General features: G+C 62.1%; 3 protein-coding genes across 4 annotated transcripts; 1 reads left to right on the top strand and 2 right to left on the bottom strand.

The window, feature by feature from the left end:
* Nucleotides 1-10,486: 10,486 nt before the first annotated feature.
* HEXIM1 (HEXIM P-TEFb complex subunit 1) lies at nt 10,487-11,572 on the bottom strand (the record flags this gene model as incomplete). The annotated part of the gene is made up of 1 exon (XM_079547144.1): nt 10,487-11,572. One exon carries the CDS (start codon nt 11,570-11,572, stop codon nt 10,730-10,732), a length of 843 nt encoding a protein of 280 aa, XP_079403270.1. The 3' UTR covers nt 10,487-10,729.
* Nucleotides 11,573-12,976: 1,404 nt separating this feature from the next.
* ACBD4 (acyl-CoA binding domain containing 4) lies at nt 12,977-17,467 on the bottom strand (the record flags this gene model as incomplete). Of its 2 annotated transcripts, XM_079547322.1 has the most annotated exons (8): nt 17,393-17,467; nt 17,196-17,316; nt 16,030-16,143; nt 14,990-15,096; nt 14,588-14,729; nt 13,663-13,841; nt 13,415-13,456; nt 12,977-13,087 (listed from the first exon to the last, which is right to left on the bottom strand). In XM_079547322.1, exons 1-8 carry the CDS (start codon nt 17,450-17,452, stop codon nt 12,977-12,979), a joined length of 876 nt encoding a protein of 291 aa, XP_079403448.1. In that variant the 5' UTR covers nt 17,453-17,467. The 2 variants fall into 2 exon arrangements, 1 of the variants encoding a protein (XP_079403448.1); XR_013792601.1 differs by lacking the exons at nt 12,977-13,087; nt 13,415-13,456; nt 14,588-14,729; nt 17,196-17,316; nt 17,393-17,467 and having other exon boundaries at nt 13,813-13,841; nt 16,030-16,044.
* A 2,442-nt stretch (nt 17,468-19,909) lies between these two features.
* On the top strand, nt 19,910-27,923 carry PLCD3 (phospholipase C delta 3; the record flags this gene model as incomplete). Its single annotated transcript, XM_079547329.1, is given in 19 exon segments — nt 19,910-19,963; nt 19,965-19,988; nt 19,992-20,090; nt 20,092-20,211; nt 20,213-20,312; nt 21,029-21,187; nt 22,785-23,013; nt 23,598-23,727; nt 24,111-24,364; nt 24,906-25,175; nt 25,302-25,446; nt 25,527-25,679; nt 25,745-25,870; nt 26,150-26,309; nt 26,671-26,787; nt 26,859-27,007; nt 27,152-27,287; nt 27,617-27,766; nt 27,835-27,923. Coding segments are annotated over 19 exon segments (2,664 nt in total).
* Nucleotides 27,924-28,000: the final 77 nt, after the last annotated feature.

Raw genomic sequence — 28,000 nt, forward strand, 5'->3', positions numbered from 1 at the left:
ACGCCTGTCCCCACACCAGCACAGGGACACCTACCACTGGCTGGCAAGGTCACAGTACGAACTGCAGGCCTGGAGAAGGCTTTGTCCTGGTGACTCTTCTTCCTTTCTCTGTGGCCCGGGGCAGCACAGCAGCATTGTGCTAGGCCTTGCCTGCAGCCTCCATTGTGCCATTGTCTTCTTCACCTGTTGGTGGCTCTGAGGTGCTGGGATCTTTTTGGGGCAGAGACCCACAGCCTTGGTCCTCCTCTGCACTGCAGCATGAGTCTGTGAGCAGATGGACAGAGAACAGTGAGGAGCCAGCTGCATGCAACCTTATTCTGCTGCTGGAAAAACCTGTGTGACACTTGTAGGAAGCAGGAGCTGATCCTTGAGATCAGGATCACATACAGGTCCTAGTGCTGCAGCATAGGACATGCCTGCTCTAAACCTACAGCAGAGCTGGCCCCTCAGTTTGAAGGCATGAGACAGCACTGAAGCTGGCCCAAAGCTCTGCACTGGGGACATGCCCAGCATGTTGAGCGATACAGGGCAGCCAGAGCAGAGGTGGAGGAAACTGACAGGGAGCACAAGGTGGTGGGGGTGGCAGAGCAGAGAGAACTGGGGTTTATGGGTTAACAGTTCAGCACCATCACCTTCCTCATCCTGAGTCTCTGATGCTCTCCTGTCTTGGTTCTGGGACAGTAACGTGAGCCTGTTGATGGCCAGCAGGGCTTTGCCTGTTTTCTGGAGAGAAGGAAAAGAGCACTGAGGAACTGGAAGGGAACCCTTTGTGCCCTCCACTGTCCCCCAGGCACAGCCTGCCCCACATACCTGCCACTTCCGACGGGTCAGGAACTGCTTGATCCGCTCCTTTGGCAGTGCCTTCATGCTTCGGGGCAGGGGCTGCTGGAGCCAGGGGTGCTGGAGAGCCCCTGGGCTGGAGAGCCGGCAGCTAGGGATGGATACAGTTTGAGGGGCTGCCCTCTGGCCCTTGGTGTGGCCCCAAGGAGTGGCTCTGGGCACTGCTGTGTTCAGCACAGAAGGGTTTGCACCTTCCCCTGCTCATCCCTGGGCTTGAGCATCTGCTCCCTTCATCTTCCTCACACCCCGAATCCAGCTCTAACCACAGGGACTCACCCCCACACCTGGATCTTACCGAGGATCCTTCTGCAGCAGCTGGCTGATGAAGTCCTTGGCCTGCTGGGAGATGTCTGAGAAGATCTCCTCCTCAAATTCCCACCGGGCAGCTGTGATATTGCTCAGTGTCTCCATGTCATTCTCTCCCTGGAAGGGGGACTCCCCACTCAGCCTGAAGAGAGAGCAAAGGACTTCAGGGACAGCTCAGCCCTTTCCTGAGCAACTGTTGTCCCTAGGAGTCCACTCACAGGATATAACAGATGACACCGACGCTCCACATGTCTGTGGCAAGCCCCACAGGCTCAAAGGAGACCACTTCTGGAGCCATGAACTCAGGAGTTCCATGCAGCACCTTCACAGGGGTGTCCGGAGCTGCAGAGGAGATGGAGCCCATGGGCAGGCAGCCCCATTGCAGCCCAGCTGAACCCGACATGTGCCCCTGCACCCAGCTGGAACATCCTGTTGTCACCAAGGGTCCCCCCTCACTCACCCAACTTCCGTGCCAAGCCAAAGTCGATGATCTTGAGCCAGTGGCTGGCTGGGCTGACGCAGACAATGTTCTCGGGTTTGAGGTCGAGGTGGACGACAGCCTGGCCATGCATGTACTGCAGCCCCTCCAGGATCTGCCGCATGTATTGGGTGCTGCTGGGCTCTGTGTGCTCAAAGTCATCATCCACGATCCGCTCAAAGAGTTCCCCACCAGCCACACTGCAGGTGCAGGCAGAGTGCTGAGAACCACACAGGGGTCTGCAGGTTCCCAAACCACCCTGCACTCCGTGCCACCATCCCAGGGCACAGAGAGCCACCCCAGCACCATCCCCATCGCCCCACACTCACTACTCCATGACCATCACCAGCTCTGTGGGACCCTGGAAGGCAGCAAGGCACTGCACGAGGCGCGGGTGATGCAGGAGGTTCATCAGCTCAACCTCAGCCCGAGCCGCCTGCTTCTCCTTGGCTGTCCGAGTCCGGAAGAACTTCCCAGCCCGGATCTTGCCTGTGGCTTTCTCCTGCAGCCGGTACACTGTCCCAAACTTGCCCCTGGAACAGAGCAAGCAGGAGGAATGGAGGAGCTGTCCCCATCACTGCCGCCTCACATCCCACCCATAACCAGCTCGGAGCTGTAGGGATTGTAGGACCCCCACTTACTCTCCAAGCTTCTCCAGCTGTGTGTACACATCTGAAACCTTATCCTGGCTGTTAATGACAACATCACAGCATTCAAAATCCTCCTCACCTGCTGGTAGGAATAGAGGGGGGTGATCAGGAGAGCTGTAGTGGCACAGCCAAAGCATTGAACAGAGTGGGACAAGAGGTGAGTGCTGATGGGGGGAAGGAGCCCAGTGCTGGGGACCCAGCGCTGCAGCTGTGCCCCTCCCTGAGCAGACCAAGGACAGTGTGTACCTTCTGCCTGAGACATCACGGTGCCACTGACCCCTGTCAGGGTGTTAGCACAGTCAGGAGAGATGCTGGATGCAGTGTTGGTGTGGGGGGTGAGGCAAGGGCACCCTTCTGTCTGCTCCTTGGGATCTGCATGGGAAAGAAGCAAGGCTGTGCACACGGGGAGAGCCCCAGGCAGCCCCCACTGATGCAGTGCAGGGTGCTGCACCTTCACCAGGAGAGACTTCAGGAAGATACCGAGCTGCAGTTTGCACAGGCAGGAAGCAATTTTAAAGCAGCACCCCTTTTTCCCCTCGAATGGGAATGATCTCTTTCTAGGACCCCCATTACCTTAGGCAAGAAGCTATAGCCTCTTACATGCTCCAGCTCGCAGCAGCCAGGAAATCCCCAGGAAAAACTGCTTCTCTAGGGCAGAGGAGCTGCTTCCTTAGGCAAGTCCCCTGCTCAAGCATACCCATAAGGAGGGGGAAGGCCAGATCACAGACACACCCGGGTGCTGCACGGTGGCACCCAAACCCAGACCCTCAGTGCTGACCTGTCACCACCTGGTCCCGTTGTGTTCCAGGCCACCCACACAGGCTCCCAGTCCTTCCAGGTCACCGCTGAGCCACCGGAGTCACGAGTGAGCTGGGAAGGAAGGGTGATGGTGGAGTTGGCATTGGGGATCACTGCAGCCACACAGCTTAAATGGGAACATCTCAGGGCAAAGCGCCAGCCAGGCTCCAGGCACAGCTGGAGCATCGCTCTCGCAGGGAACAGCCCTCCCCTTCCTTCCCAGAGCATTTCCGTACTCGGGGAGAAACAACCACAAGCATCAACGCTGAGCTGCCTGGCAGCCACCCCCAAAGCAGCCCCAGCACTGCAATCCCAAATACCCCACTAGGCACCACTCAGGTTTGGACCCAGATCCCAGCTAGAGAAACCCCAGCTAAAACCACCCAGGGTTCTGCAGAGAACTCACAAGGCCTCAGCTTCACACTAGCCAACATCCCATCCTAGAGCCTTAGCTGGACCTAAATCCTGCAGCAGCCCCACCTCATCCCACCCACAAGGCCCTAAGTACCCACACCTGCTCCCCCAGCTCCACTTGCAGCCAATATCCCATCAGATCCATTGCTGTCCCCACACCCTGAAGTCCCCAGGTGAGCTAGGATGAATTGGAACACAGCATTGTGAAACCACTTCTGCTTCTGAACTCTGCTGCTTTGAAGCAAAAACAGGGTTTTCCAGCCTCTCCCTCAGGACCAAGGGATTTGCAGGCTGTGCAGCTGCTCTGAAAGCACCGTGCTATGGTTTCTGCTGCTTTAAAATCAGAATGACGCAATCATTTCCCACAGACCTGGGGATGGGGCCGAGGAGCTGCAGAGGGTCCCACCCCTTGGGCAGCCCTGTGTCACAGCCTCCCTGCAGCTCAGGAAATGTCACCCCATTACCTGCTGTGCCCCTACAGGGTCCTGGCACTGCTCTGGTTATCGCTGGTGCTGTTGGGACAGAAGCGATACGGGGCTCTGCCAGCCACTCCCAAAGTGCTCAAAGTCCATGGGACAACGTTCCCAGCAGGGTGGCAGGGCCACTGCGTCCAGGCTCTCACACAGCCCACGGCCTGGGGACGGTGACACGACCTCACCGCTCTCCCGCTGCAATATCGACCCTGCTGGGACACAGCACGGCGTGCCGGGGACATGGAGGACATGTAGGGGACGACAGAGGAGAGGCCAGAGCTGCTGCAGTGGGTGAGGGGCGGTGGAGACCCCCGTCTGTGTACCTCATTCCTTGCAACATCCTCAACGTGGGGTTTGATCCCGTTCAGGAGGGTTTGGGGGTTTAGACCGTGCTGTAATGCACCATCTGCATCTCAGCACGGGGCAAAAAGGAGATGAAAAGGGACAAAATTGGGCAGAGTGAGGCTGTAAGGTGCTGCACAGCACAGGGAATGGGGTCTGTGCAGCACCCGAGGGCACAATCGGAATCCACAGCTGCTGGGTGTCAGTGTTGTCCTCATGCTCATCCCAGCAAAATAGAAAAATGCTCTGGAAAAAAAAGCCAAAGCTCTTTGTTGAAACTGATCACATCCTTCATCCCCCACACCTTAATTCTCCGGGGGCTGGAGATGTCCCACACCCCCAGTTTGGAATGAACCCAAAAGAAAAAGAGAAAAGCCAAAGCTTTTAAGAGCTGAGCGCAGGATGTGCCCCAAAAAGCTGCAGAAATGCCCACTGTGGGATTTGGATGTACAGCGAAGTTTGGTGGGGTGCTGGGGCTGGGTGTGCAATCCCAGCTCTTTCTCTTGGGTCTCTTGTCTCTCCACACACCCCCATGTTTCCTACCCCGTTTCAGGTCCCCTCTTTGTGCTGGATGCTAGGTGGGTTTAAAGAGAAGCTGCCTGTTTAAAGAGAAGCTGCTACAAAAACACCTCTGCAGCACTCAGTCTGCTCACAGAGCCCTGCTCTGGTGTCCATCACTCTAGGTCCCATAGGGGCCACCGTCTCTCATCTTGGCCCCATAGCCACGCTGATGCACAGCAGGGCCACCCATCTTGGGGCAGTACCCAGAACTGGGGGCAGTGCTACATGGAGAGGACACAGGACATTTGGGGGACACTGGGGAAAGGGAAAACATGAGGACATGTGGAACCACAGGAATACAGGGGGCATGGATGGCATGTAGGGTGACACAGGAAGCATGAGGAGGATGTGCAGGGATGTAAGGTACATGGAAGACTCGGGGGATGAGGGGCATGTGGGGAGACACAGGGGACATAGAAGACATGGGGGATATGTGGGACGTGGGGGGACACAAGGGACATAGAGGACACAGTGGACATGGGAGGCATGTGAGCAATGTGACGGTTACAGAGCACATGGGGGGACATGGGAGGCCTGAGGACACCAGGAATGGGGACACATTGAAGCCACAGGGATCTGGGAGGACCCAGGGACAGGTGGGTGACCCTGGGACATGCGGGGGGACATGGAGTGCACGTGGGACATGAGATGATGTAGGGAGATGTTGGGGGGATTCAGAGGACCTGGGGATGCAAAGTGGCCATGAGTGGCACGGGAAGCACCCAGAGACATGGGGACACAACCAGAATACGTTGGCTGGGGACATCAAGCAGGATCTGGGAACTGGGAAAAAGTCATAACTGGGAGCTAGGAACTGGGATCTGAGAAGTGAGAACTGGAGCAAAGGATTGGTTCTGGGTACTGTGGGGTGGGAACTGGAAACTGGGAGCAAGGGATTGGGAAGAATTGGTAACTGGGAAGTGGTAACTGGGATCTAGGGGCTTAGAATTGGGAGCTCAGAACAGAGAACACTGAGCTGGGAAGTAGGGAATGCAATTACTGTGTTGAGAACTGGGAATGTGGTGCTGGGAGTTGCAAACTGGTGGCTGGGAAATGGGAAGTGGTGAAAGGGAACTGGGAATGCGAAGCAGAGGGCTTTAAAAGAGGAGGTAAAATGGCTGGGAAGTGGTAACTGTTAGAAGCAAGTGTGATTTGGGAGCTGGAAACTGGGAGTTCTTGGAGCAGGGAACAGGGAAATGGAAACTGAACAGGGAGCTTGGAACTGTGACTTCAGTCACAGAGCTCAGAAATGGGAGTTGCTCGATGGAACTGGAAACCAGAGATGGAAATTGGGAACTTGAAATTAGCAACGGGGATCTAGGAACCACAACGGTGAGGGAAGAAGATACTGCGATGGGAGCCCATGGGGTTTAATGTGCACTGAGAGGAGCTGTGGCCGCCATGAGGCCTTCCCTCAGCCTCCTCTTCTCCGGACCCAACACAGCGCAGTCTCAGCGCTCCTCACAGCCGTGCGCTCGGTCCCTGCCCCGTCTATAACCCTATTTTTTGTCTGTGTTTCGGTACGTGGGTGGATCTCCCGGACGGAGCTGGAAACAGGCACAGCGCGGGGCTCCCACCGGGCGGTAGGCCCGGAGCAGGCCGCAGGCCCAGCGCCCGTCGCCATGGCAACGCGAAGCGCGCAGGCGCAGAGTCCCATGAGTGGGCCTCACGGCATCATGGGACAACAAGTCCGCAGCACTACACCCCCCCCTCACCCCGCCCGCCCGCGGCGTAGGACTACAGCTCCCATAAACCCTCACGGCGGAAGCGCACCTCTCCCCTTCCTCTACATCTCTCCCTCCCATTGGCTCCGCCGCGATGCCGGCAGCAGTACGGCAGCGTCTGATTGGTTGGAAGGCGAGCGGGAAGAGGCGGCGGCTATGGCGGACGAGCGGGCGGTGTGAGGGCTCGGCCGCCATTTTGTGTGTGTGGGGGCTTACGCCAGGCCTCGCTGCCCGCCGCCGCGGGGCCGGTGAGCGGCCGGGGACTTCGAGGGGACTCTGGGCCGAGCCGGGAGCACGGGGGAGCGGCTCCCTCCGGTGTTGAGTCCTGAGGAGAGCGGCGGAGGCCCGCGCGGTGCGGCCGTTCCTCTCAGGAGTGCGGGGCTGTGGGGCGGGGAGGGCCCCGGGAAGGCCGCAGCTCCAAGGGGGGGAGCCGTGGCTGAGGGAAACGGGACGGAGGGGGCCGGACCTGGGCCTCACTTAGGGGATGAGAGGGGTAGCAGACATTTTGGTAGGAAAGCTGTGAGCTCGGGCTGTGCTGGGGATCAGCGGTGTCTGAGTGACCCCGGTGGGCGCAGCGTGGGGGGAAACGGCGCATTTTTGTAGTGAAAGAGACGCTTTGGTTTAGAAACATGGAAAAGCCACATGGTGACACAATGCGCCTTTAATGCACGGCAGCTGAAAAATGGCCCCCCGAGAACATTACCCTCGGTACCACTCGGGCTCACGGGACCCTGAAGTGCTGCAGGGCTCCCCACAGCCAACGCGGACCTACACATCACCCCCAGAGCCCCACACAGCAGCCCTGGGGTCCATCGTCACCCATGGGTCCATCCCCAGCCTGGGGCTGCAGGCGTCACTCAGTGCAGTGGAAATGAAGGCTGGGGAAATAACAGCGCTTGGACTTGGTTCAGGTGTAAAACGGCACCACTTGGGGTTTCTGAGTGTAGGTCCTGCTGTCAAACGTGGGACCTGCCAGTCACAAGCCGAATTCTTTTCCATTTATACAACTGGAGGGTTGGTTTCGTTCTCTTTTTTAAGAAAATGCTCTGTTGAAACAGGTTCGCCGACAAATGTCCAAGTTGCTCTATTAGTTCCTGCGTGCTGGAGCCTTGCCCTTCATACACTGCTGCATGGCCGGGTTGGGAGCTTTATTTCCATGTACCTCAGTGCTGTGTTCAGCCCTCACAGCAAGGAAGACGCTGAGGCCCTGGAGTGTGTGCAGAGAAGGGCATGGAGCTGTGAGGGCTGTGAGCACAGAGGGGGGCAGCTGAGGGAGCAGGGATGGATCAGTGCGGAGGAGAGGAGCTCAGGGAGACCTCATTGCTCTCTACAGCACCCTGGAAGGAGGTGGGGGGGGGGGGGGGGGTCGGCCTCTGCTCCAGGTAGCAGCGATAGGATGAGAGGGATGGGCTTATGTTGCACCAGGGGAGGAGCAGGTTGGATATTAGGAAATGTTTCTTCGCAGAATGGGTGGTGGGGCAGTGGCACAGCTGCCCGGGGGGTGTTTGGAACCGTGGGGATGTGGCCCCATAGCAGGCAGGGTGGGATGGGGGTGGAGGTCCCCAAGGACCTTAATGGCTTTCCATGCCTAAAGACAGTGTGGTGCTCTGCGTGTCTTAGAGCTGAACGTGTCGTGTTGGTTAAACCTGTGTGCCCTGCGCCTGTCTGGTTGTTAGAGCTGGGGGCTTTTGGTGCTTTTTTTCCAAAAGGGTGTGAAGGGGGATGGAAAGAAGCCACAGAGGGGCAGATCCCGATTCCGTGGGGCAGCCGGATGGGAACGCGGTGCGGGGTTAGCAGCGCCAGAGAGCCTGTTTTAAAAAGGAGTCCTGCTTACATTGCAGTGTGGTTGGGATGGCCAGAGCAGCGTGTGAGTGCTGTGTCTTAAAGGTAGCGAATAGGCGGCACTGGAGCGAGTTGAGCCTTAGGGCTGGCGCTGTACGCAGCGAGCAGCAGCGATGCCAAAGCCGGGCCCTTGCGAGGAGCCACGGAGCGGCCGCGAAGCCGTCCCAAAGCTGCCGGTCTGCGGGAGCCGTGCCGTGCCGTGCCGTGCCGTGCCGTCCCCTCGGCGGCGCTGCGGGGGGAGCCGGGTTTCGCTTAGCGCGGCCGTTGGCTGTTGCGGTGTTGGCGTGCTGTTACAATGGACGGCTTCCCTTTTTGCGGCAGCGTTTTCGGGGAGCCGGGCTGCCGCTGCAACGCTTCCTGCCTGGAGAGCGGCTGGAAGCAGAGCGGGGTGTCCCGGCTCCCCCTGGGGACGGGGCGCTTCAGCGGGCACTGAAAGGCTGCGCTGCCGCTAAGTGTGAGCGCAGGAGGTGGGGTCGGACCCTGCGGGGCGACGCACCGCTCCGGAACACCTGCGGTGGGGATTAGGAGCAATTAGTGTGTGTTAAGACTCCTTCATTAAGCAGAATGTGGCATAAAGTTGGTAGAATCAAAGCAGGGTCGGGGAGTCGATGGTTATGGAGGGAGCAGCGGCGCTCTGAGCAGGGGGGAGAGGTTCCTGCGTTCCTGTGTCTGTAAGAGCCGTCGTTGAAGTGTTTGCAGTAACTCCGAACAAAGGGCCGCTCTTATGAATTCAATGTAACCGGTTTGGGGTCAGGGGGTGCAGGACGGCCTGCACGAACCGGTCACGGCTTCACTTAGTAGCACCCGCGCTGCTACATTTCTCCGACGATGCCCTCGTGTGGGTTTGTCCCCCTCCAGGTGCCGAAGGCTGCCCGTGCTGCCCGGCTCACCGGGGCTCCCTGCTGCCGGAGTCGGACATGCAGCTGTCCGGGAGGAGCCGAGGCCCCGTGCAGCGCTGCGGGGCTCCAGGTGGAACAGGAGGCCTCAGCGGGCTGCTGCTTCTCTCCCTGAGCAATGGCTCCTAACGAGTGAGATCCCAATTAACCCAGCCCGCTCCTAACGAGTGAGATCCCAATTAACCCAGCCCGCTCCAACACACGGAGCGGCGGCAGAGCCCCTGCAGCCACCCCAGCGCTGCCGCTGCCCGGCGCTGTCATGGCAGAGGGAAGGGGAAAGGAGACTGCGAGGCTCCGGGGCAGCACCTCGGCACCCCGCTGTCCTTCCCACAGCTGGTGGCGGCGTTTGCCCCGAGCGGATTTTTTGGCCAAGCTTGTGCTAAAACCTTCCTGGAGCCCCACGGCAGCCCCACGCCATCTTCCCCTTCCCCGGAGCTGACGTTCGTTATGAAATAAACCTGCCCCCGTAGGTACCGAGCGGGCTGCCTCCTCTGCGAGATGCGTTCCATAGCGCCCATCCTGCCCTCGGTTACGCAACAGCCGCTCAGCCCCAGCGCTGCTTCACCCTTCGCCCTCCCCCCCAGCTCCCCGTTCTTCCCCCCCCGCCCCCCCAGGTACAGCGCTGGGGACCGCCCCCCTCGGCCCCCCCGCCCCCCTCGGCCCCCCCGCCCCCCTCGGCCCCCCCGCCCCCCTCGGCCCCCCCGCCCCCCTCGGCCCCCCCGCCCCCCTCGGCCCCCCCGCCCCCCTCGGCCGCTGCCCAGCACTGCTGACACCACAACTTCTCTCTTTGCTGGAAGAGAACTTTCAAAGCCCCACTTATGGCACTGAGAGCGTTTCTGGGGGGCTCTGCTGCGACCTCACCTCCGAGGAGGAGGAGACAGGAGAACGAACCGAGCCTTTAGGTGAGCGAAGAAGCGTCAGAAAGGTGTCAGCTGTGCCCGTCGTACACAGCGCGGCGCGGTGCCCCCCTCCGTCGGCCCGGAGCCCACCGAGCACAGCAGCGCCAGAGGAGCCTCAGTGCGCGCGGAGCGGTGCTGAGCTCGGTGAGGAGCTCCGTTTCTCCGTGTCCGAAATGCGCCGAAAACAACTCAAACTGCATTCCCTCGTGGGAGAACACTTTGAACATTCCCCAGAAATCACACCGAAACTGTTACAGTTACAAGTAATTAAATTTATTAGACCTCTATAATTTTTTTTATAGTCAGTTTTGGCCAATTTACACTTTTTTTTCTTTTTTTTTTTTTTTTTTTTTTTTCCTTTTTGGTTTAAACACACACACACACGAGGAGGAGGAGGGAAAAAAAAGAGCATCATCATGAGTTCACTTTGACAGCGACCCCTCCCCACCCGCCCCCAAAGGGGGAGGGCTGAGCGCCGCGTCCCGCAGCTCCGCTCCGAGGGTCGCTCACTCCGGAGCCGCCTCCGCCGCTCTCACGTCCCTCTCCCGCAGCAGCTGCAGGTTCTCCGCCCGCAGTCGGTCCACCTCCAGCTCCAGCAGCCGCGCCGCCTCCACCGCCTCGCCGTGCTTCTTGCTCTCCATCCTCAGGCGGTTGTTCTCGTCCTCCATGCGGGAGAGGCACTTCTCCAGCTCCAGGTACTCCTTCACCAGCTCCTGCTTGCTCATGTTCTGCAGGCTCTCCACGTGGTACCGCTCGTACGTCTCCGAGAAGTCCCTCTGCAGGAACTCGCTGCCGTCCCCCCCCATCCCATCGCTGCCGCCGTCCTCCTCGGCCGCCTCCTCCAGGAAGTCCTCCTCGCTCGTATCGTCCGATTTGGCGGCGGAGCGCCGCGGGTACAGCCCGGTTTTCAGGTCGGGCTCCTCCTGGTCGTGGTCCTCCATCAGGAACTGCGTGGTGTTGTAGGGGGCCACGGGCTGCCCCTTGGCGAACATCTCCGCGCGGAGCCGCGAGGCGCGCAGACTCTGCCGCTCGTCGAACTGCTGCTTCTCCTCCCAGCTCAGCTTCGAGTAGGGCTTCCAGCGCCGTTTGTTCTTCGACGGCCGACGACGGTGCTTCTTCTTCGCGGGCCACTCCTGGGCGCGCCCCACGGCCGCGCGGTACCGCGGCCTCAGCCCGGGCTGCGCCGCGCCGCCCTCCGACGGCCGCGCCTCGTGGTCCCCCGCGCCCTCCGCCGCCGCCGCCGCCGCCTCCTCGGGGGGCGGCAGCCGCCCGCTCTCCCCGTCCGTCTGCGCTTCGCCCCGTTCGGGGTCCGCGGGCGCCGCCTCCGGGGCGCGCTCGGCGTCGGCCATGGCTGCGCGCTCCGCTCCCTCGCGGACGGCCGCTACATCGGTCCCGTCCCCCCGGGCCGCGGGGTCACGGCCGCACAGGGGTTAACGCCGCCGGGCCCGCCCCCCCGCGCGCATGGCACGCGCCGCCGCCTCCTTCTTCTCCTCCTCCCTCCGCGCCGCACCCGCCCCACCCCCCCGCGCCGCCACCGCCACCACCCGCCGCCGCCTCCCGACTGCCGCTCCCCACCCGCTCCGCCGCCTTATATAGCTGCGCGCATCCCGCGCAGGCGCGCTGCGTGCCCCGCCCCGCAGCCAATCAGTGTGCGCGAGGGGAGGAGCGTATCGCTTAGACACGCCCCCTCGCCGTTCGGCCGGCCGAGTGCCGATTGGCGAAGCCGAACGTCGATCGCGCACTTGGGCCAATAGCAGAGAGGGGGCGGGTCAGGACCGTACCGCTCGCGGAGGGGGGGGCTCCAGGCGCGCGGCTCTGCGACCTTCAGCGCCGCTATGAGGGCAGCGCTCCGCCCCCCCCGCCCCTCCCTGGTACGACCCAAAAGAGTCCGCGCCGCGCGGAGGGGCACCGAGCGGTGCTTCGATCTCGCCCACCCGGGACCGTTCCACGGAGCTCGCAGCGAGAGCGGGGGGGAGTGAGGGAACAGAGCCGGGGGGCAAAGGGAGACAGAAGGGGGGTTCGGGCGGAGGAATCATGGGGCCGCCGCGCTGTGAAGAGGTTGAGGCCGCGCGGAGGGAGATGTAAACAAACCTGAGCGGAACGAGTCCCATCTTAAAGGCGCCGCGTCCCTTTTTTCGTGGGTAGTGCTGGGGGGTGGGAGCAGGAGCTCCTGGAGTGCGAGGAGCGGGCAATGGGCGCCCCGGGGCGGATAGCCGCCGGTGGTGCGCGGGCTGCTGCCTCGCGCCCCTCAAGAGGTGGCGCCGGGTGCGGTGGGATCTCGCTGCAACCGATGGCATCGCGCTACAACGGTGTCACGTGCGGGGGAACCGAACCGAACCGGGGGGGCCGGCCGGCACCGGGCCCGGCCCCGTACGGGTTGTGCGGCCCGCAGCGCCCCGGCGTCGTTCGGCGCCCGCAGGGACGGCACCGCCGGGTGGCAAAGGGACGGCGCGGTGGGGTATCCCGGTATCCCCACGGTGTCTCCCCCCCACACACAGCAGGGCAGCGCACATAGCCAGAACCGCACTGAAAAGGCAACTTTAATCGGGGGGGGGGGGGGGGGGGAGCCGGGCTGAGTCCCGCCTGGCAGCGCCCTGACCCCGCTGCCGTCTGTGCCCCCGCGGGTCTCCCCGCCCCGAGCGGCACCCGGGACCCCGCGGCTGCTCCGTCCCGAGCTGGCGGCGGTGCGGGAGAAGCAGAACCGGGAACGGTGGCTGCTGCGCGGGGCGCCGGGAGGCCGCGACGGGGACGCGTCACCTCTTCCTGCCCCGCCAGCGCCGCAGCAGCCACTGGGTGACGAAGGGCCAGGCCACGAGGAACAGCAGGGTGTGCGGGGACGCGGGTAGCGGCCACGGGGACTCCGCCTGGAGAGGGACAGAGAGCTGTGGGAGAGCGGGGCGGCACCCAACGCCCCGAGCGCTGCCGTCCCTTTTGCGCCCATCGTCCTGCTGGGGTCTCACCGCATCGCTCCGCCGTTGTCAGGGACGGGGCACGGGGACAGAATTGCAGGGGGACGCGTTCCTCACACCTGTCCCTGCTGCCTGCCCCACGGCCACCTCCTGCTCTCCTGCTGAAGGACCCCTCCCCAGCCCGGTCACCGCCCCCAGCAGCACAGCCGAGGTCACAGAGCCGCCCGGACGTCGAGCACAGGCCGGCAGGGACTGCGCAGCGCTGCCTCCCACCCCACTCACCTGCACAGCGAGCAGCTCTCCGGGATCGGCCCCAGGTGCGTCCTGCAACACAGGAGGGGTTTTGGCCACCGCGTCCCCGTCATCGGGACCCGGGGCAATGGGAATCACGGGGGCAGCCCTCCCCGCTCGGCCCTGGGGCGGATTCGAGGGCGGCCCCACCTTGCCACGATTCGGCACCACCGCGGTCTGTCCCCACTCCGCCCCCGGCCCACCCCGAGCCGCCCGCCCGTGGGAGCGGTGCCACGTACCTTCGCGGAGGTGAGCAGCTCCAGCTCGCTCAGCCGCTCCAGCACGCGCTGCATGTCGTCCTGCAGGGCCCGCACGGTGCCGGCCACGTGGGCGTCCAGCTCCGGCAGCAGCTGCTGCTCCACGGCAGTGGGCTCGGCGGGGCTCCCCGCGTCCTCCTCTGCCCCGGTGAGCTGCGGATCTGCGGGAGGAAAGGGAGGTGACGCTCAGACACGAGGCAGAGCGGGCTGCGCGGCACACAGACGGCACGCCGCTGGCAGCAGAGGGGCTCTCTGTCCCAGCGCTGCTGGACGAAGGATCTCCGCTCCTCAGCCCCAAACCTGCCCTGCCGCCTCCCGATAAGCCCGGCGGCCAGCAGACCGGCAGGTGCTGCAACAGCACGGCCGCTCCTCGGCCCCCCGCGCCCGCCTTGATCGGCCTCGTTACAAGTTAACTCCCAAGGTCAAGCAGCCCCGGAGGTTCGCAAACATCAGTGGGGAGCTGAGCGCGTCGCGGGCTGGGGAGGGTGGCAGAACCCCAACGTCTGGCAGGATGGTTGCAGCTACCGGAGCCGTTCCTCACCGCATCCCTGCTGGGGACCGCCAGGATGGCTGCGGCGGTTCTGTCCCCTGTGTCAGCACCTCCAGGGTGCCCCCGAGGCCGGCCCCGCGGAGAGCTCCCGGCCGCCCTGTATCCAAGGGCACCGAGCAGGCGCTGCCGGCAGGGCCGCACCGCGCTGCAGCTGAAGGATGCACAGCATTCAGCACAGCCCTGACACCGCGGGACAATAAAGGGGATCTGACCCGGAGGGGAAGCACCGAGCCGTTCGGGAACCAAGGCGTGAAGAGGGCGGATGCGGGGATTCGCGGCTGCCGACCATCGGTGCTCACAGCCTCACCCCAAGCATCCCAGGCGGGCGGGGAGCAGCGGGAGCCGGGCTGCACCCACCTCTGTCAGAGCCCCGGGCCGCGAGGTCGGCACCGCCGCTCCCCTCCCGTCTTCTGCCTTCACCCCGCTCTGCCCGCCCAGCCACGCGCCCGGCCGGGGCGCTCTTTGGGACCAGCCCCCGCTCAGCCAGCAGCTGCCCAGCCTGCGTGAGGGCGAAGAACGACCCTGAGACCCCCGGGCCCCACCGCCAGCCCGCGAGGCCAGGGCTGAGCCGCAGCAGCTCCTGCCGTGCGCCCTCCTCCCCCCCCGCCCTGCTGCAGCCCCGCAGCGCGGGAGCTCGGGGGTCTCGCAGCGCTCCCAGGAAAGCGGTGAGGAGCCGACGGCGGTGCAGCAGCGCCTGTAAGCAGCGGGGCTGCCGGGACCCAGCGCGCCTCCGGGCCGTCCTGCCCCGGGGGCCGTTACCTGCTCAGGCTCCATCTGCTCCATGGTATCGCAGAACACTTCCCCCTCGGAGTCGCTGGTGCCCTGGCTGCCCTGGCGCGTGTCGGCAGCAGGAGCCGGCCTTGCTCCTGCAAGGAAGCACAGGCAGCCCGGCGTGATGGGAGGCGGCTGCGGAGCCGCTGTGTGCGTGGGGCAAAAGCTCGGCACGGCCAGCAGGGCTGTGGGCAGCAGGAAGCAGAGGTGTGCGCAAAGCAAGGCCTGAATTCCTCAGCGGGAGGAGAAGCGCTCATTCCTGCCACTCAGGGCCACAAAGCGTCGCTCGCACCACGGGAAGGACGCTGCGGCACAGGAGGCAGAGGGGCAGATTCATCGTGGCTATAAATGCAGGGACCGCGTCCCGCTGTGCCAGGGCCCGGCTCACAAGCCGGCACAGAGCTCTGCGGGAACAGGGCCGCATCCCGCAGGGACCACAGCACGGCCCGCAGGGACCGGCAGCTCCCGCCCCACGCGTCCCACTGGACAGAGCCCTCACTGCGCGCCCCGCTCGGCTCCCTCAGGCACAGGCCGGGCGCAGACCGGCGCTGCTCCGTGACCACACGTGCTGCCGGTGGGCGGGCAGCCCGGCTGCCGCGCAGCACACAGCTGACAGCAGGGGCCGCTCCGTGCCGGCACACCGAGTCTGCTCCCCCAGCACTGTGTGTGCCAGGGGCCGCGCGACCCAGGGCGTGGGCTGGGCACGCCCGGCTGGAGCCGAGGGTACTTCCACTATGGAACACACACCTCCCAGGGCGCTCTGCCCATCTGTGCCTTGCTCTGTCCTCACAATTAGGCCTCCGCACACAGCCACGAGCAACACAGTCGCCCAACACGCTCAGGGTTACGCCGGGGGTCAGCAGCTGCCCCACGAGAAGCCCCGGCCCTGCATGACACGCAGGCGGGGTTGGACCAGACGTGCCTGAAGCCAACAGCTCTGCGTTGGGACGGAGGCCCGGCCCAGCCCCGTCGCCACTGCCTCCTCCGTGGGGTCTCTGCCGGCTGTTGGCCACTCCGGGGAGACCAACCTGGCGTCTGCTGCCCGTCCTGCTGCTCCCTGGGCAGTGCATCCTCCGGCCGCTCCGGGGCCGGCCCGTTCGCTCGCTCCTCCTGGCCGTGCTCGGCCGGCTGCTCCTGCTCATCTGCAGGGAGAGAAAGGGAGCAGAGTTAAAGTGCTGCGGATCTCTTTGCGGGGCTGCCCGCCCTCTGTGTGGATGTGGGGCACCCCGCGCCCCCACGGGGTGAAGCGCAGCCATGCAGCGTTTCTAACAGGCAGGACTTTGCTCCCCGCTCCTGGGCAGGCAGCGATGTGGCAATGCTGCCCTGCACCTTGCCATGGCACCACCAGCACCAACCCACCCAGCACAGCCTCCAAAATCACCTCACCTGGATTATCATTAACAACAGCTGCAACAACAACAACAAAAAAAAGGCTCACGGTGAGCCTAAGAACCTTTAGCCCAAATAACTCAACAGCTTAAGAAATTGGTTTTAAACCACATTTCAGGCACCCGGTGTTTATCTGCCTCGCAGGCAGTGTGAGGTTTGGATTTCAATGAGACTGTCTTTCTGAGCGACAGCAGTGCAGGAGGACACCCACAAGTGGGTAAGGATGGGGAGTTCGGACCCGGCTTCCACGTTACAGAGAAAAACAGAGAATATTTATGTGCTATTCAGTAAGAAGAACAAAAGCACCTGCCGGGAAGCAGCCATTGTGAGGCCAAGCCATGCAGGAACACACTCTACCAACGTGTTGTGCGTGTCTTTGTGGATGCAGGGGGGGGGCAGAGGGGGCAGCGAGTCTGTCAGAGCTCTTCTAACATCAGCGTTACACTGCCAGTTTACACCTGCTGCCAACACAGCCCAAAGCTCACCTGCTGCAGAGCGAATGGAGGCAGCACCCAGCAGCCTCACGCACGGTTTTTTTCCCGCACAAGGCCGCCCCAGCACCTCCCCACCCCCACAGCCCCTTCCCAGCCCCGTGTTTACATCAGGTGAGCGCAGCCTGGCGCCGTGCATTGCGGGAGGGGCAGAGCCCGGCTGCCACGGCCATGTAGGGCTGCGCGCGGGGCGCTCGGAAGCCAAGCTCGGCTCTTCTCCTCCGAGCCGAGAGGAGGCTGGAGGGCAGCGCCAGGCGGGCGGGAAGCGGCGGCAGGGAGGCGAGGCTCGGAGCCGGCAGCGCAGCCGCACTCACCGCCCGGCGGTCGGAAGAAGCCCTCCGGGGGCCGCGGCATGTCGCGGATCACCTCGTAGAGCGGCTCGAAGTAGCGGAACATCTCCTGCGTCGTCTCGTCCGGGCGCAGCGTGGCGATGATCTGCGGCGGCGGGCAGAGCCGTGCTGAGGGCCGGCCCGGCGGGCGGCGCCGCCCGGAGCCCCGCGGCCGCCGTTACCTTCTGGGCCACCTTCTTCATCTCGGCCACGTACGCGGCCATGGCCTCCTCCCTGCTCATCCGGCCCAGGCTGTGCCACGCGTCCCTGCGGGGCGGACGGCGCTGAGCCGGGGCCGAGCCGACCCCGCGGCGCCCGATGCGGGGCTCGGCGCTCCGTACCACTTGTAGCGGCCGATGGGGTCCCAGAAGCCGGGCCGGGGCTCCTGGCAGCGGCCCGCCGTCGCCTGCTTGTAATAGCTGTAGAAGCGCAGCATCTCCTCGTAGGAAGGCCGGTACGAACCTGGAGCACCGCAACGTCGTCAGCGCGGCCCGCAGCGGCCCCTGCCCCGCTCCCGCCCGCACTCACCGCTCCGGGGCAGCCCCTGGATGACGCGCACGGCCGCCTGGAACTGAGCCCCGCAGCCCGGCTCCGCCATGGCCCCGCTCCGCCGGCCCCGCCGCTCGGCTCTCCGTGAGGGGAAAGCGCGCAGCCAATCAGCGCGAGGCTTCCGTCTGCGCCGCCGTGCCGCGCCCAATCGGCGCGCCGCTTGCGAAACGGGCCGCGCTGTCCCGCCTCCTCCGAGCCAATAGCGGCATAGCGCGGGAGCCCCCTGCTGGAGGCGGAGCGCGCTGCAGCCAATGGGAGAGCGGGGAACGCGCGCTGTGGCGCCCCCTGCCGGCCGCGGGGAGAAACAGCGTGGGGCGGGGCGGGAGGGGACCGAGTGCAGGGACAGAAAGTGGGGACACGGATTTGGGGACAGGGAATAGGGACGGTATTGGGGACAGGGAGTGGGAATAGGACGTGAGGACAGTGTATAGGGACGGAATGGGGACAGTGTGATGGGGTAGGGCATGGGGACAGGGTATTGGGACAGGGTATGGGGACAGAGTATTGGGACAGGGTATGGGGACAGGGAGTGCAGGCAGGGATTTGGGGACAGGGAGTGGGGATAGGACGTGGGGACAGAGTATAGGGACGATATGGGGACAGGGAGTGGGACGGTGTGATGGGGTAGGATATGGGGACAGAATAAAGGGACGGAGCATGGGGATGGGGACAGGGAGTGGGGACGGTGTAAAGGGACAGGGCGCGGGGACAGGGCAGAATAAGAGGACGGGGCACGGGGTGGGGACATTACAGGGACATTATAGGGACATTATAGGGACAAGGCGCTGTGGCATCGCCCCCCGCCTCGCGCCGCCCCTGCATTCCTTCCCCGTGCGTCATCTGGCGGGGGGCGGGGGGGGGGAATCTGCGCTCACGCAGCGCTGTTTGTTCACCCCAAGACGGTGCGGGATGGGGGGGGTGCGGCTGCACAGCCGTGCATGCAAACACACGTACACGCATGTATGTGCACGCACACACGTGCATATGGCCGCACACGCACATGTATGTGCATGCAACCCACCTTCCCCCCCCCCCTCCTTCCCCCCGATCCAAAATCTTCACTGCAAACCCAGCCCCCGGGCTCCATGCCGGCTCCTCCCGGTCCCGCCCCGCTCCTCCCCCGCACGGCCCCGCACGGCCCCGGGAGCGCCGTACGATGATCTGCGGGCGGAGGGCGCGGCCCCGCCCCGAGCAGAGCGGGGGGGTCTTGAAGAAGTTGGGTGAGTGCCGGGGCAACGTGGTCGGGGGTCTCAAAGATGGGGGAGTCTCCTTGACTGGGGGTCTTCGTGGTCAGCAGTGTCCCCCATGGTCGGCATCCGCGTAGCTGGGGGTCCGTGTGGTTGGGGGGTCCAAAGGTTGGAGGGGTTCCGTGTGATCGGGGGTCCCCATGGTCAGGGGTCTCCTTGGTTGGAGTTCCCCATGGTTGGGGGTCCCCACGGTTGGGGGTCATCGTGGTCAGGGGAGTCTCTATGGTTGGGCATCCATCGGTTGGAGGTCTCCGTTCATGGAGTTCCTCACAGTTGGGGGTCCCCATGGTAAGGAGTGTCCCCCATGGTCAGGGTCCCCCCAGTCAGGAGTCTGTGTGGTTGGGGGGGTCCAACGGTTGGAGGGGTTCCCCATGGTCAGGGGTCCCCATGGTTGGAGTTCCCCACGGTTGGGGGTCATTGAGGTCAGGGGTGTCACTATGGTTTGGAGTCCAGTGATTGGTGGTCTCTGTGGTTGGAGTCCCCTGTGGTTTGGGGGTCTCCATGGTCAGGGGTGTTGCCCATTGTCAGGGTCCTCATAGTTGGGAGTCCACCTGGTCAGGGGTCTCCATGGTTGGGACCCAGTAATTGGGGGTCATCATCGTAAGGGTCCTCGTGGCTGGGAGTCCCCATAGTCATGGGGATGAGGGTCCATCATGGTCAGCGATCCCCATGGTTGGGGGTCCAATGGTCAGGGATTCCCATGGATGGAGTTTCCCCATGGTCGGGGGGATCCCTATGATTTTGGGCCTAACGGTTGGAGGTCTCCATGGCTGGAGTTCCCCATGGTTGGACATCCTCATGGTCAGGGGTCCCAATGGTCAGAAGCCCCCATAGTTGGAGTTTCTTTGTGGTTGGAGTTCCCTCTAGTCAAGGGGGTCCCCATGGTCAGGGGTCTCCACAGTCATGGGTTCCTATAGTTGGGGGTCTCCGTGGTCAGAGATCCCCATGGTTGGAGTTCCCCATGATTGAGGGTCCCCATGGTTAGGGGTGTCCCTATGGCCAGGGGTACCCATGGTCGCAGGTCCAGTTTTTGGGTCCCCATGGTTGGGAACAGCCATTTCCCACCGCAAGAGCAGCGCAAGGCTGCTGGGGCTGTTCTCAAGGGGTGCTTCCAAAAAACAAATAAAAAGGAGGAAATGATTTCATGGAGAATGGACGGAAATGTCCCGTCAGAGCGGGTGTGTGGCCAGCCTGGGGACAGGGTTGGGGCTGTGCAGGGCGGGTGGCAGCCCCGCTCCTGGTGCTCCCACACTGGATTGCAGCAGCTTTGCTGGCATTGCACAGCTCTGGCCAAGAGTTCTGCAGTGTGAGCACAGCTCTGTGTTCACTGCTTGGCTGTGTCCCATCCCTTCCGGCTGCACAGTGTGAGAGGAGCTGACTGCAGTGGCCATCCCATCCCCATCCCCATCCCCATCCCCATCCCCATCCCCATCCCCATCCCATCCCATCCCATCCCATCCCATCCCATCCCATCTGTCCTGTCCTGTCTGTGCCATCTCATAGTGTCTGCCCCACCCCACCCTACTCCATCCCACCCTATCCTACCCCATCCCCTCTGCCCCATCCCATCCTGGCTGTCCTGTCCCATGTCACCCTGTCCTGACTGTCCTATCCCATTGTATCTCTCCCACCCTATCTGACCCGTCTTGTCATGTCTGTCCTATCCCATCCCATTACGTCTTGTCTGTTCCATCCTATCCCATCATGTCTCTCTCATCCCATTCCCATCCCACCCCCATCCCACTCCCATCCCATTCCACCCCATCCTGTCTGTCCCGTCCCCATCCGTGCCCCACCCCACCCCACCTCACCCTGCCTCAACCCACCCAATCCCATCCCCATCCCCATCCCCATCCCCATCCCCATCCCCATCCCATCCCATCCCATCCCATCCCCATTCTCTCATCCCCATTCCATCCCCATTTTACCCATCCCACCCCATGCCATCCCCACCCCACTCAATTCCATCCCATCCCACCTGTCCCATCCCACATAACCCTGTCCCATCCTGTCCCCCTGCAGGTCTGTCAGAGGATGAGGACCTCCAGCTGATGCTGCAGGGCTCCCTGCTGCTCAAGGTGACCCCACGGCGGGCGAAGGAGCGGCGGTACCGCCTGCAGGAGGATGGGGTCACCGTGGTGTCTGAGCGGCGCTTTGGCCGCATGGCCTCCAAACACAGCTGTGAGTGCTGGCACTGGGGCTGGGGGCACTGGTGTGGGTTTGGCATGGCCCCCAGTGTGGCCGGGTGGGCTAATCCTAACCCTAACCCTAACCCAGACCCCATATGGGACCCCGACTCCAACCTTAGACCCCTCTTGGTGATGCCCTATGGTCCCCATCTGAAAACAGGCTTTGCCCCCCAGCCGTGGACCAGTGCCTCCCAGTGCATCCCGTGGCATTCTATTTTATTCCATTGCCTTCCTGCACCCTGTGTATCCTATTGCATCCCAGTGTACCCCCTTGCATCCTGGTACATCTCAGTGCCTTCCACTGCATCCAGTGCATTCCATCACCTCTCCATGCATCCAGTACCTCCCATGGCCTTCCAGTGCCTCCCAGCATATCCCATTGCATCCCAGAGTAACCCACTGCATCCCAGAGCCTCCCAGCATATCCCATTGCATCCTGTTCTATACCATAGCATCCCATTGCATCCCATTGCATCCCAGAGCCTCCCAGTGTATCCCATTGCATCCCAATACCTTCAGTGCATCTCATTGTATCCCATTGCCTCCCAGGGTATTCCATTGCATTCCTGTGTATCCCAGTGCTTCCCTGTGTGTGTCCCATTACAGGACAGAGCCTCCCATTGCATCCCACTGCATCCTGTTGGATCCCATTGCATCCCAGTTCCTCCCAATGCATCCCATTGCATCCCCTTGCATTTTATTGCATCCCAGTGCCTCCCGCTATATCTATCTCATTGCATCCCAGTGCCTCCTAGCATATCCCATTGGATCCCATTGCCTCCCATTGGATCCCATTGCCTCCCATTGCATCTCATTGCATCCCCATGACTCCCAGTGCTTCCAATTGCATCCCAGTGCCTCACAATGCATCCCATTGCATCCCAGTGCATATCATTGTGTCCCAATGTATCCCAGTCTCTATACCATTGCGTCCCAGTACATCCCAGTATATCCCACTGCATCCCAGTTCCTTCTGTTGCATCCCACTGCATCCCAGTGCCTCTCAGTATATCCCATTGCATCCCAGTGCATCCCATTCTTTTCCATTGCATCCCAGTGTATCCCATTGCCTCCCATTGCATACCAGTGCCTTCAGTGTATCCCACTGCATCCCATTGCATCCTATTACATCCTATTGCATCCCAGTGCCTCCCAACATATCCGATTGCATCCCAGTGCCTCCCCATCTATCCCATTCTATCCCATTGCATCCCAGTGCCTTCCAGTGGATCCCAAAGGATCCCAGCGCCTCCCAGTGTATCCCATTGCATCCCAGCATAACCCGTTGCATCCCATTGTGTCTCTTTTCCTCCCATTACATCTCAGTGCATCCCATTTCCTCCCATTGCCTCCCACTGTATCCCATTGCATCGCAATGCCTCCCTATATACCTCATTGCATCCCAGCTCCTGCCATTGCATCCCAGTACTTTCCAGTGCCTTCCAGTGCCTCTCAGGGTATCTCATTGCCTCCCGTTTCCTCTCTGTCTTGCCTGGGATTCATGTTTTCGGCGCAGCCCAAGGGGACATTGGTTGGCTCTGGTGTCCCCGCGTGGTGCTCATTGGAACCATTCCTCTGTGTCCCCGCAGTCTCCGTTGCACACATTGTGTCGGTGCACCGGGGGCACCATTCGGAGGGGCTGCGCCGGTACGGCTGTGCCATCCCTGAGTGGAACTGCTTCACCATCGCCTTCGAGGGCGGGCGCAGGAACCTGGACCTGGGGGCACGGGATGAGGACGTGGCACTGCGCTGGGTGCGGGGGCTCCGCACGCTGCGGGGGAGGCTGCGGGGCATGAGCCAGCGGGAGAGGCTCGAGCAGTATCCTATGGGGTCAGCGGGGTCCTGGGAACAGACTGGGGACATCTTGGAGACATCTAGGGACATCTCGTGGACAGCCTGGGGACATCGTGGGGGCATCTTGGGGACAGCCTGAGGACAGCTTGGCAACATCTCGCGGGGATGTGTTGGGGCAGCCTGGGGACAGTTTGGAGACCGTGGGAGTAGTTTGGAGACAGCCTGGGGACACCTTGGAGACATCCAGGGGCATCTCATGGACAGCCTGGAGATGTCGTGGGGACATGTCGGGGATAGCTTGAGGACAGTTTGGGACACTGTGGGGATAATTTGGGCACAGCCTGAGGAACATCTTGGTGACATCTCATGGACAGCCTGGGGACGGTCTGGGGACATGCTGGGAACATTGGTGGACATCTTGGGGACCTCCTGAGGACAGCTTGGGACGGCTTGGGAGCAGTCTGGGGATATCTTGGAAACGTGTTGGGGACAGCTTGGGGACAGTTTAAGGACATCTTGAAGAAAGCTTGGGGCAGTCTTGGGGTATCTTGGGGATATGCTGGGGACAACTTGGGGACAGTTTGGGTGCTTTCCTTAACGCAGTGTAGCTGGATCCATGGCATGCTGCAGCGTGCCGATAAGGACAAGGACAACAGGATGTGCTTCCAGGAGGTGCAGATCATGCTGCGCATGGCCAACATCCACATGGACAATGCCTACGCCCACCAGCTCTTCAAGGTACTCTCTGTCACCTGACGTCCCTGTCTGTCACCAACCAGCCTAATCCAGAGGATAGGGACGATGGGGACGATGACAGAGGGGCCATGACCCACACAGCTCCATAACCCAGGGGATGGGGGACTGGGGACAATGACAGAAGGACATGACTCACACAGACCCAAGGTGACCCACAAGGCCCCAAGATCCCCCTGTTGGGATGGGGATGAAGAATCACTGGGTGTCACCATGCCCCATCCACGGTGGTCAAGGCAGTGAAGAGGTGGAAGACACCCAATGGGACTTGCACATTCCATGGGTGCCCCTGGGTAGCTGAGACTCCCAAACACATCCCAGTCCAGGTGGATCCTTTGGGGTTAGGGTCAATAGCTGCCGTCCCATAGGAATGTGACCACTCTGGTGATGGGCGGTTGGAGGACCGGGAGCTGGAGGACTTCTGCCGGCGGCTGCTGCGGCGCCCGGAGCTGGAGGAGCTCTTTGGGCACTATTCGGGTGAGGACTGCGTGTTGTCGGCCGAGGAGCTGCGGGATTTCCTGCAGGACCAGGGCGAGGAGGGCACCCTACACCAGGCCTGTGCCATCATCTGTGCCCATGAGCTCAATGAGAAGGGTAGGGATGGGGACGTCCCCGCTGGAGGGTGGGTGGCTGAAGGGCAGAACGGGTGCCATGGGGATGTGGGCTTGAGGTTCTGCAGGGCTGGACGAAGTGTCCCTTTGTCCCGTTGTCCCCCTCACCCTTCCATGGAGGCGGCCTTGCCCTATTTTGGTCATGGGCATGAAGGTTGGGATGGACACCAAGGGATCTCCCTGTGCCCTATTGCCATCCCAAGGGTGAATGTGGCACTGCCACGGGGCAGCAGGTTGGGAGCAGTCACCCCCGTGTCCCTGTAACCAGCAGGATGCGGGAAATACACCAAGGGACTTCCATGTGCCTTGTGTGCCATAGTGCCAACCCAAAGGTGAATTTGCCAGGAGACAGCAGGAGGAGATGGGACACCAAGGGGACATTTGTGTCTTAGTGATCTGTCAAGTGGGGAACGTTGGGGTGGGGACAGAGGACCTCCACCTCTTGTGGGTGCCACCATGCCGTGTCCATGGTGGTCACGGCAGTGAAGGGATGGAAGACACCCAATGAATGGGACTTGCATGTCATCTGCGTGCCACGGTGTCTGGGGCGAGCATGGCACTGCCAGGGGACACCCATGTGGGGACAACCCATGAGGTGCCACCTTTGCCACCTCCCCCAGCCCGGCAGCAAGGCCTGATGACACTGGATGGCTTCACGATGTACCTCCTGTCAGCTGCTGGTGACATCCTCAACCAGGAGCATACCCAGGTACACCAGGACATGAGCCAGCCCTTGTGCCACTACTTCATCTCCTCATCCCATAACACCTACCTGACCCGCAACCAGATTGGAGGCACCAGCAGCACTGAAGCCTATGCCAGGTGGGTGCTGTGAGGTGGCCCGGGTGACACAAGTACTGATCCAGTGGTGGTGGACTGGGTGACGTGGGGACTCACTGGATGATGTGAGTGACATGGGGTGACGGGGGGACTCATCCTGCGGTGCAGGGCACTGATGATGGGATGCCGTTGCGTGGAGCTGGACTGCTGGGAGGGTCCCGATGGGGAGCCCATCGTCTGCCATGGCCATATGTTCACCTCCAAGATCCTCTTCCGTGATGTCATCGAGGCTATCCGCGATTACGCCTTCAAGGTAAGGCTGGTGCCATCAGCCCTGGGTTGGGCACTGGGTGCTGGTGCTCAGTGCTGCCCACTCCCATCCCCACCTCCCAGCGATCGCCATACCCCGTCATCCTCTCGCTGGAGAACCACTGCGGGGTGCAGCAGCAGGCCACCATGGCGCGGCACATGAAGGCCATCCTTGGGGACATGCTGCTGACACAGCCCCTGGAAGGACAGGACCCCAGTGTCCTCCCGTCCCCAGAGGTAAGGCCATCTGTTGTGGTATCCCCGTGTCCCCAAGCACCTGAGCTTGGCCCTTCGTCCCACAGCAGCTGAAGGGGAAAGTCCTGGTGAAGGGCAAGAAGCTGCCAGAGCTGCAGAGTGAGACCTGCAGTGTCACCTCCATCCTGGATGAAGAGGAGGAAGAGGAGACAGGGGAAGAGGACAGGCTGCAGGTTGTCAATTTTTTGGGGTCTCCATCACCTTGGGGTCTCTATCATCATAGGCTGTCCATGCTTTGGACTAACATCTTAGGATGTCCATTGCTTTGAGTTGTCCTTTGCTTTGGGGTATCTGACATCTTGGGATGTCCATTGCTTTGGGTTGTCCTTTGCTTTGGGGTATCTGACATCTTGGGATGTCCATTGCTTTGGGTTGTCCTTTGCTTTGGGGTATCTGACATCTTGGGATGTCCATTGCTTTGGCACCTCCATCACTTTGGGGTGACTCCACAGGCCAAAGATGCTTCCCATGTGGCCCCAGAGCTGTCAGCCATGGTGGTGTACTGCCAGGCCACCCCCTTCCCCGGCCTGGCCCAGGCCCTACAGCAGCCCCGGCCCTATGAAATGTCCTCCTTCAGCGAGAGGAAGGCTCGGAAACTCATCAAGGAGGCAGGTAAAGGCAGTGGGATGGGGACAGGGGGTCAGGGACAGAGATGAGGACAGAGCTGCTCTGGCCACTCCAGGACACAAGGTTGTGGTTGCTGAGGTGGCCCATGGGCTGGGTTTGGGCATTGGCACAAGATGCTCAGGACTGGTGGGAATGGGGGCTCTGGTGGAAAGGTCAATGTTTGGGATCTGGCATTTGGGTGCAGTGTGTCTGTTTGGGATCAGGTCTGGGGTTGGGATGAAGTTCAGGTTTTGTGGTCCATTGGGATCCAGACTCAAGGTCAGGGTCTGAAGTTTGGGGACAGGTTTTGGGGTCAGGTTTTGAGGTCTGTGGCACCATGTGGCCCCCACCCAACTGTCCCACTCAGGCCCCACGTTTGTGCGCTACACCTCCCAGCAGCTGAGCCGCATCTACCCTTTGGGATTGAAGATGACCTCCTCCAACTACAACCCCCAGGAGATGTGGAACGCCGGCTGCCAGCTGGGTGAGCCCTCAGCCCCATACATCCCCTGAGATGCAACATCCACCCCAATGGCCCCGTCTCTGTCCTTGTAGTGGCCCTCAACTTCCAGACGCCAGGCTATGAGATGGACCTGAACACCGGGCGCTTCCTGGGCAACGGGGGCTGTGGTTACGTGCTGAAACCCCAATTCCTGCTCAACCCCCACAGCGGCAGCCCCCACCCCCTCGTGTTGTGCATCAGGGTGAGGCTCCCCTACTGCTGCTGCCTGCATCCCATATGGGTGACACCAACCCCATGTCCAGCCACGTGCCACCCGCCACGCCTTCCCAATGTCCCTTCCCACAGGGACCCCCATGGTGTCACCCTGTTCCCCTGCTGTCCGCAGGTCATCACGGCACAGCAGCTGCCAAAGCTGAACCAGGAGAAGCTCAGCTCCATCGTGGACCCTTTTGTCAGAGTGGAGATCTACGGGGTGACGGCGGACTGCAGCAAGCAGCAAACCGCCTACAGGAGCAACAACGGTGATCCCATTATTATCCCCATTCCTCTCAGTGCACGTCAACCCAGTCCCATTATGGTCCCCATTTCTTTTAATATACTCCAGCCTGGTCCCACCTTTTCCTCCAGTATATCACAGTGCCATCCCATTCCACTTGGTACATCTCAACTTGTCCCATTATGATCCTCATTCCTCTCGGTACATTTCAACCCGGCCCCAGTTTGGTCCCCATTCCTCCCAGCTCATCTCAGCCTGACCCCATAACGGTCCCCGTTCCTCCCAGCTCATCTCAGCCTGCTCCCACTGTTCCCCATTCCCTGGGCAATGACCCCCCTTGACGCACTCCTGTAGGCTTCAACCCACGCTGGGAGGAGACGCTCACGTTCCAGCTGCGGGTCCCTGAGCTGGCGTTGGTGCGCTTTGTGGTGGAGGACCACGACAGCACCTCCTGCAATGACTTCGTGGGGCAGTTCACGCTGCCGCTGGGCAGCATGCGAGAAGGTGGGTGCCCCCCTACTGGGGGAGGGGACAACCCCGCGTCTCCTACTCGGTGCCTGCTCTGTCCCCAGGGTACCGCCACATCCACCTGCTCTCCAAGGACGGCGCGTCCCTGGCCCCTGCCACGCTCTTTGTGCACGTCACATGCAAGCGCCCATGATGTCCCCGTGGCCAACGTGCTCCTGAATGGTGCAGGGACAGAATGGGGACACTGCTGTCCAGCCAGGGTGACAGCAG

The sequence above is a fragment of the Tetrao urogallus genome (assembly GCF_951394365.1).
Source record: "Tetrao urogallus genome assembly, chromosome: 26".
Lineage (NCBI taxonomy): Eukaryota > Metazoa > Chordata > Aves > Galliformes > Phasianidae > Tetrao > Tetrao urogallus.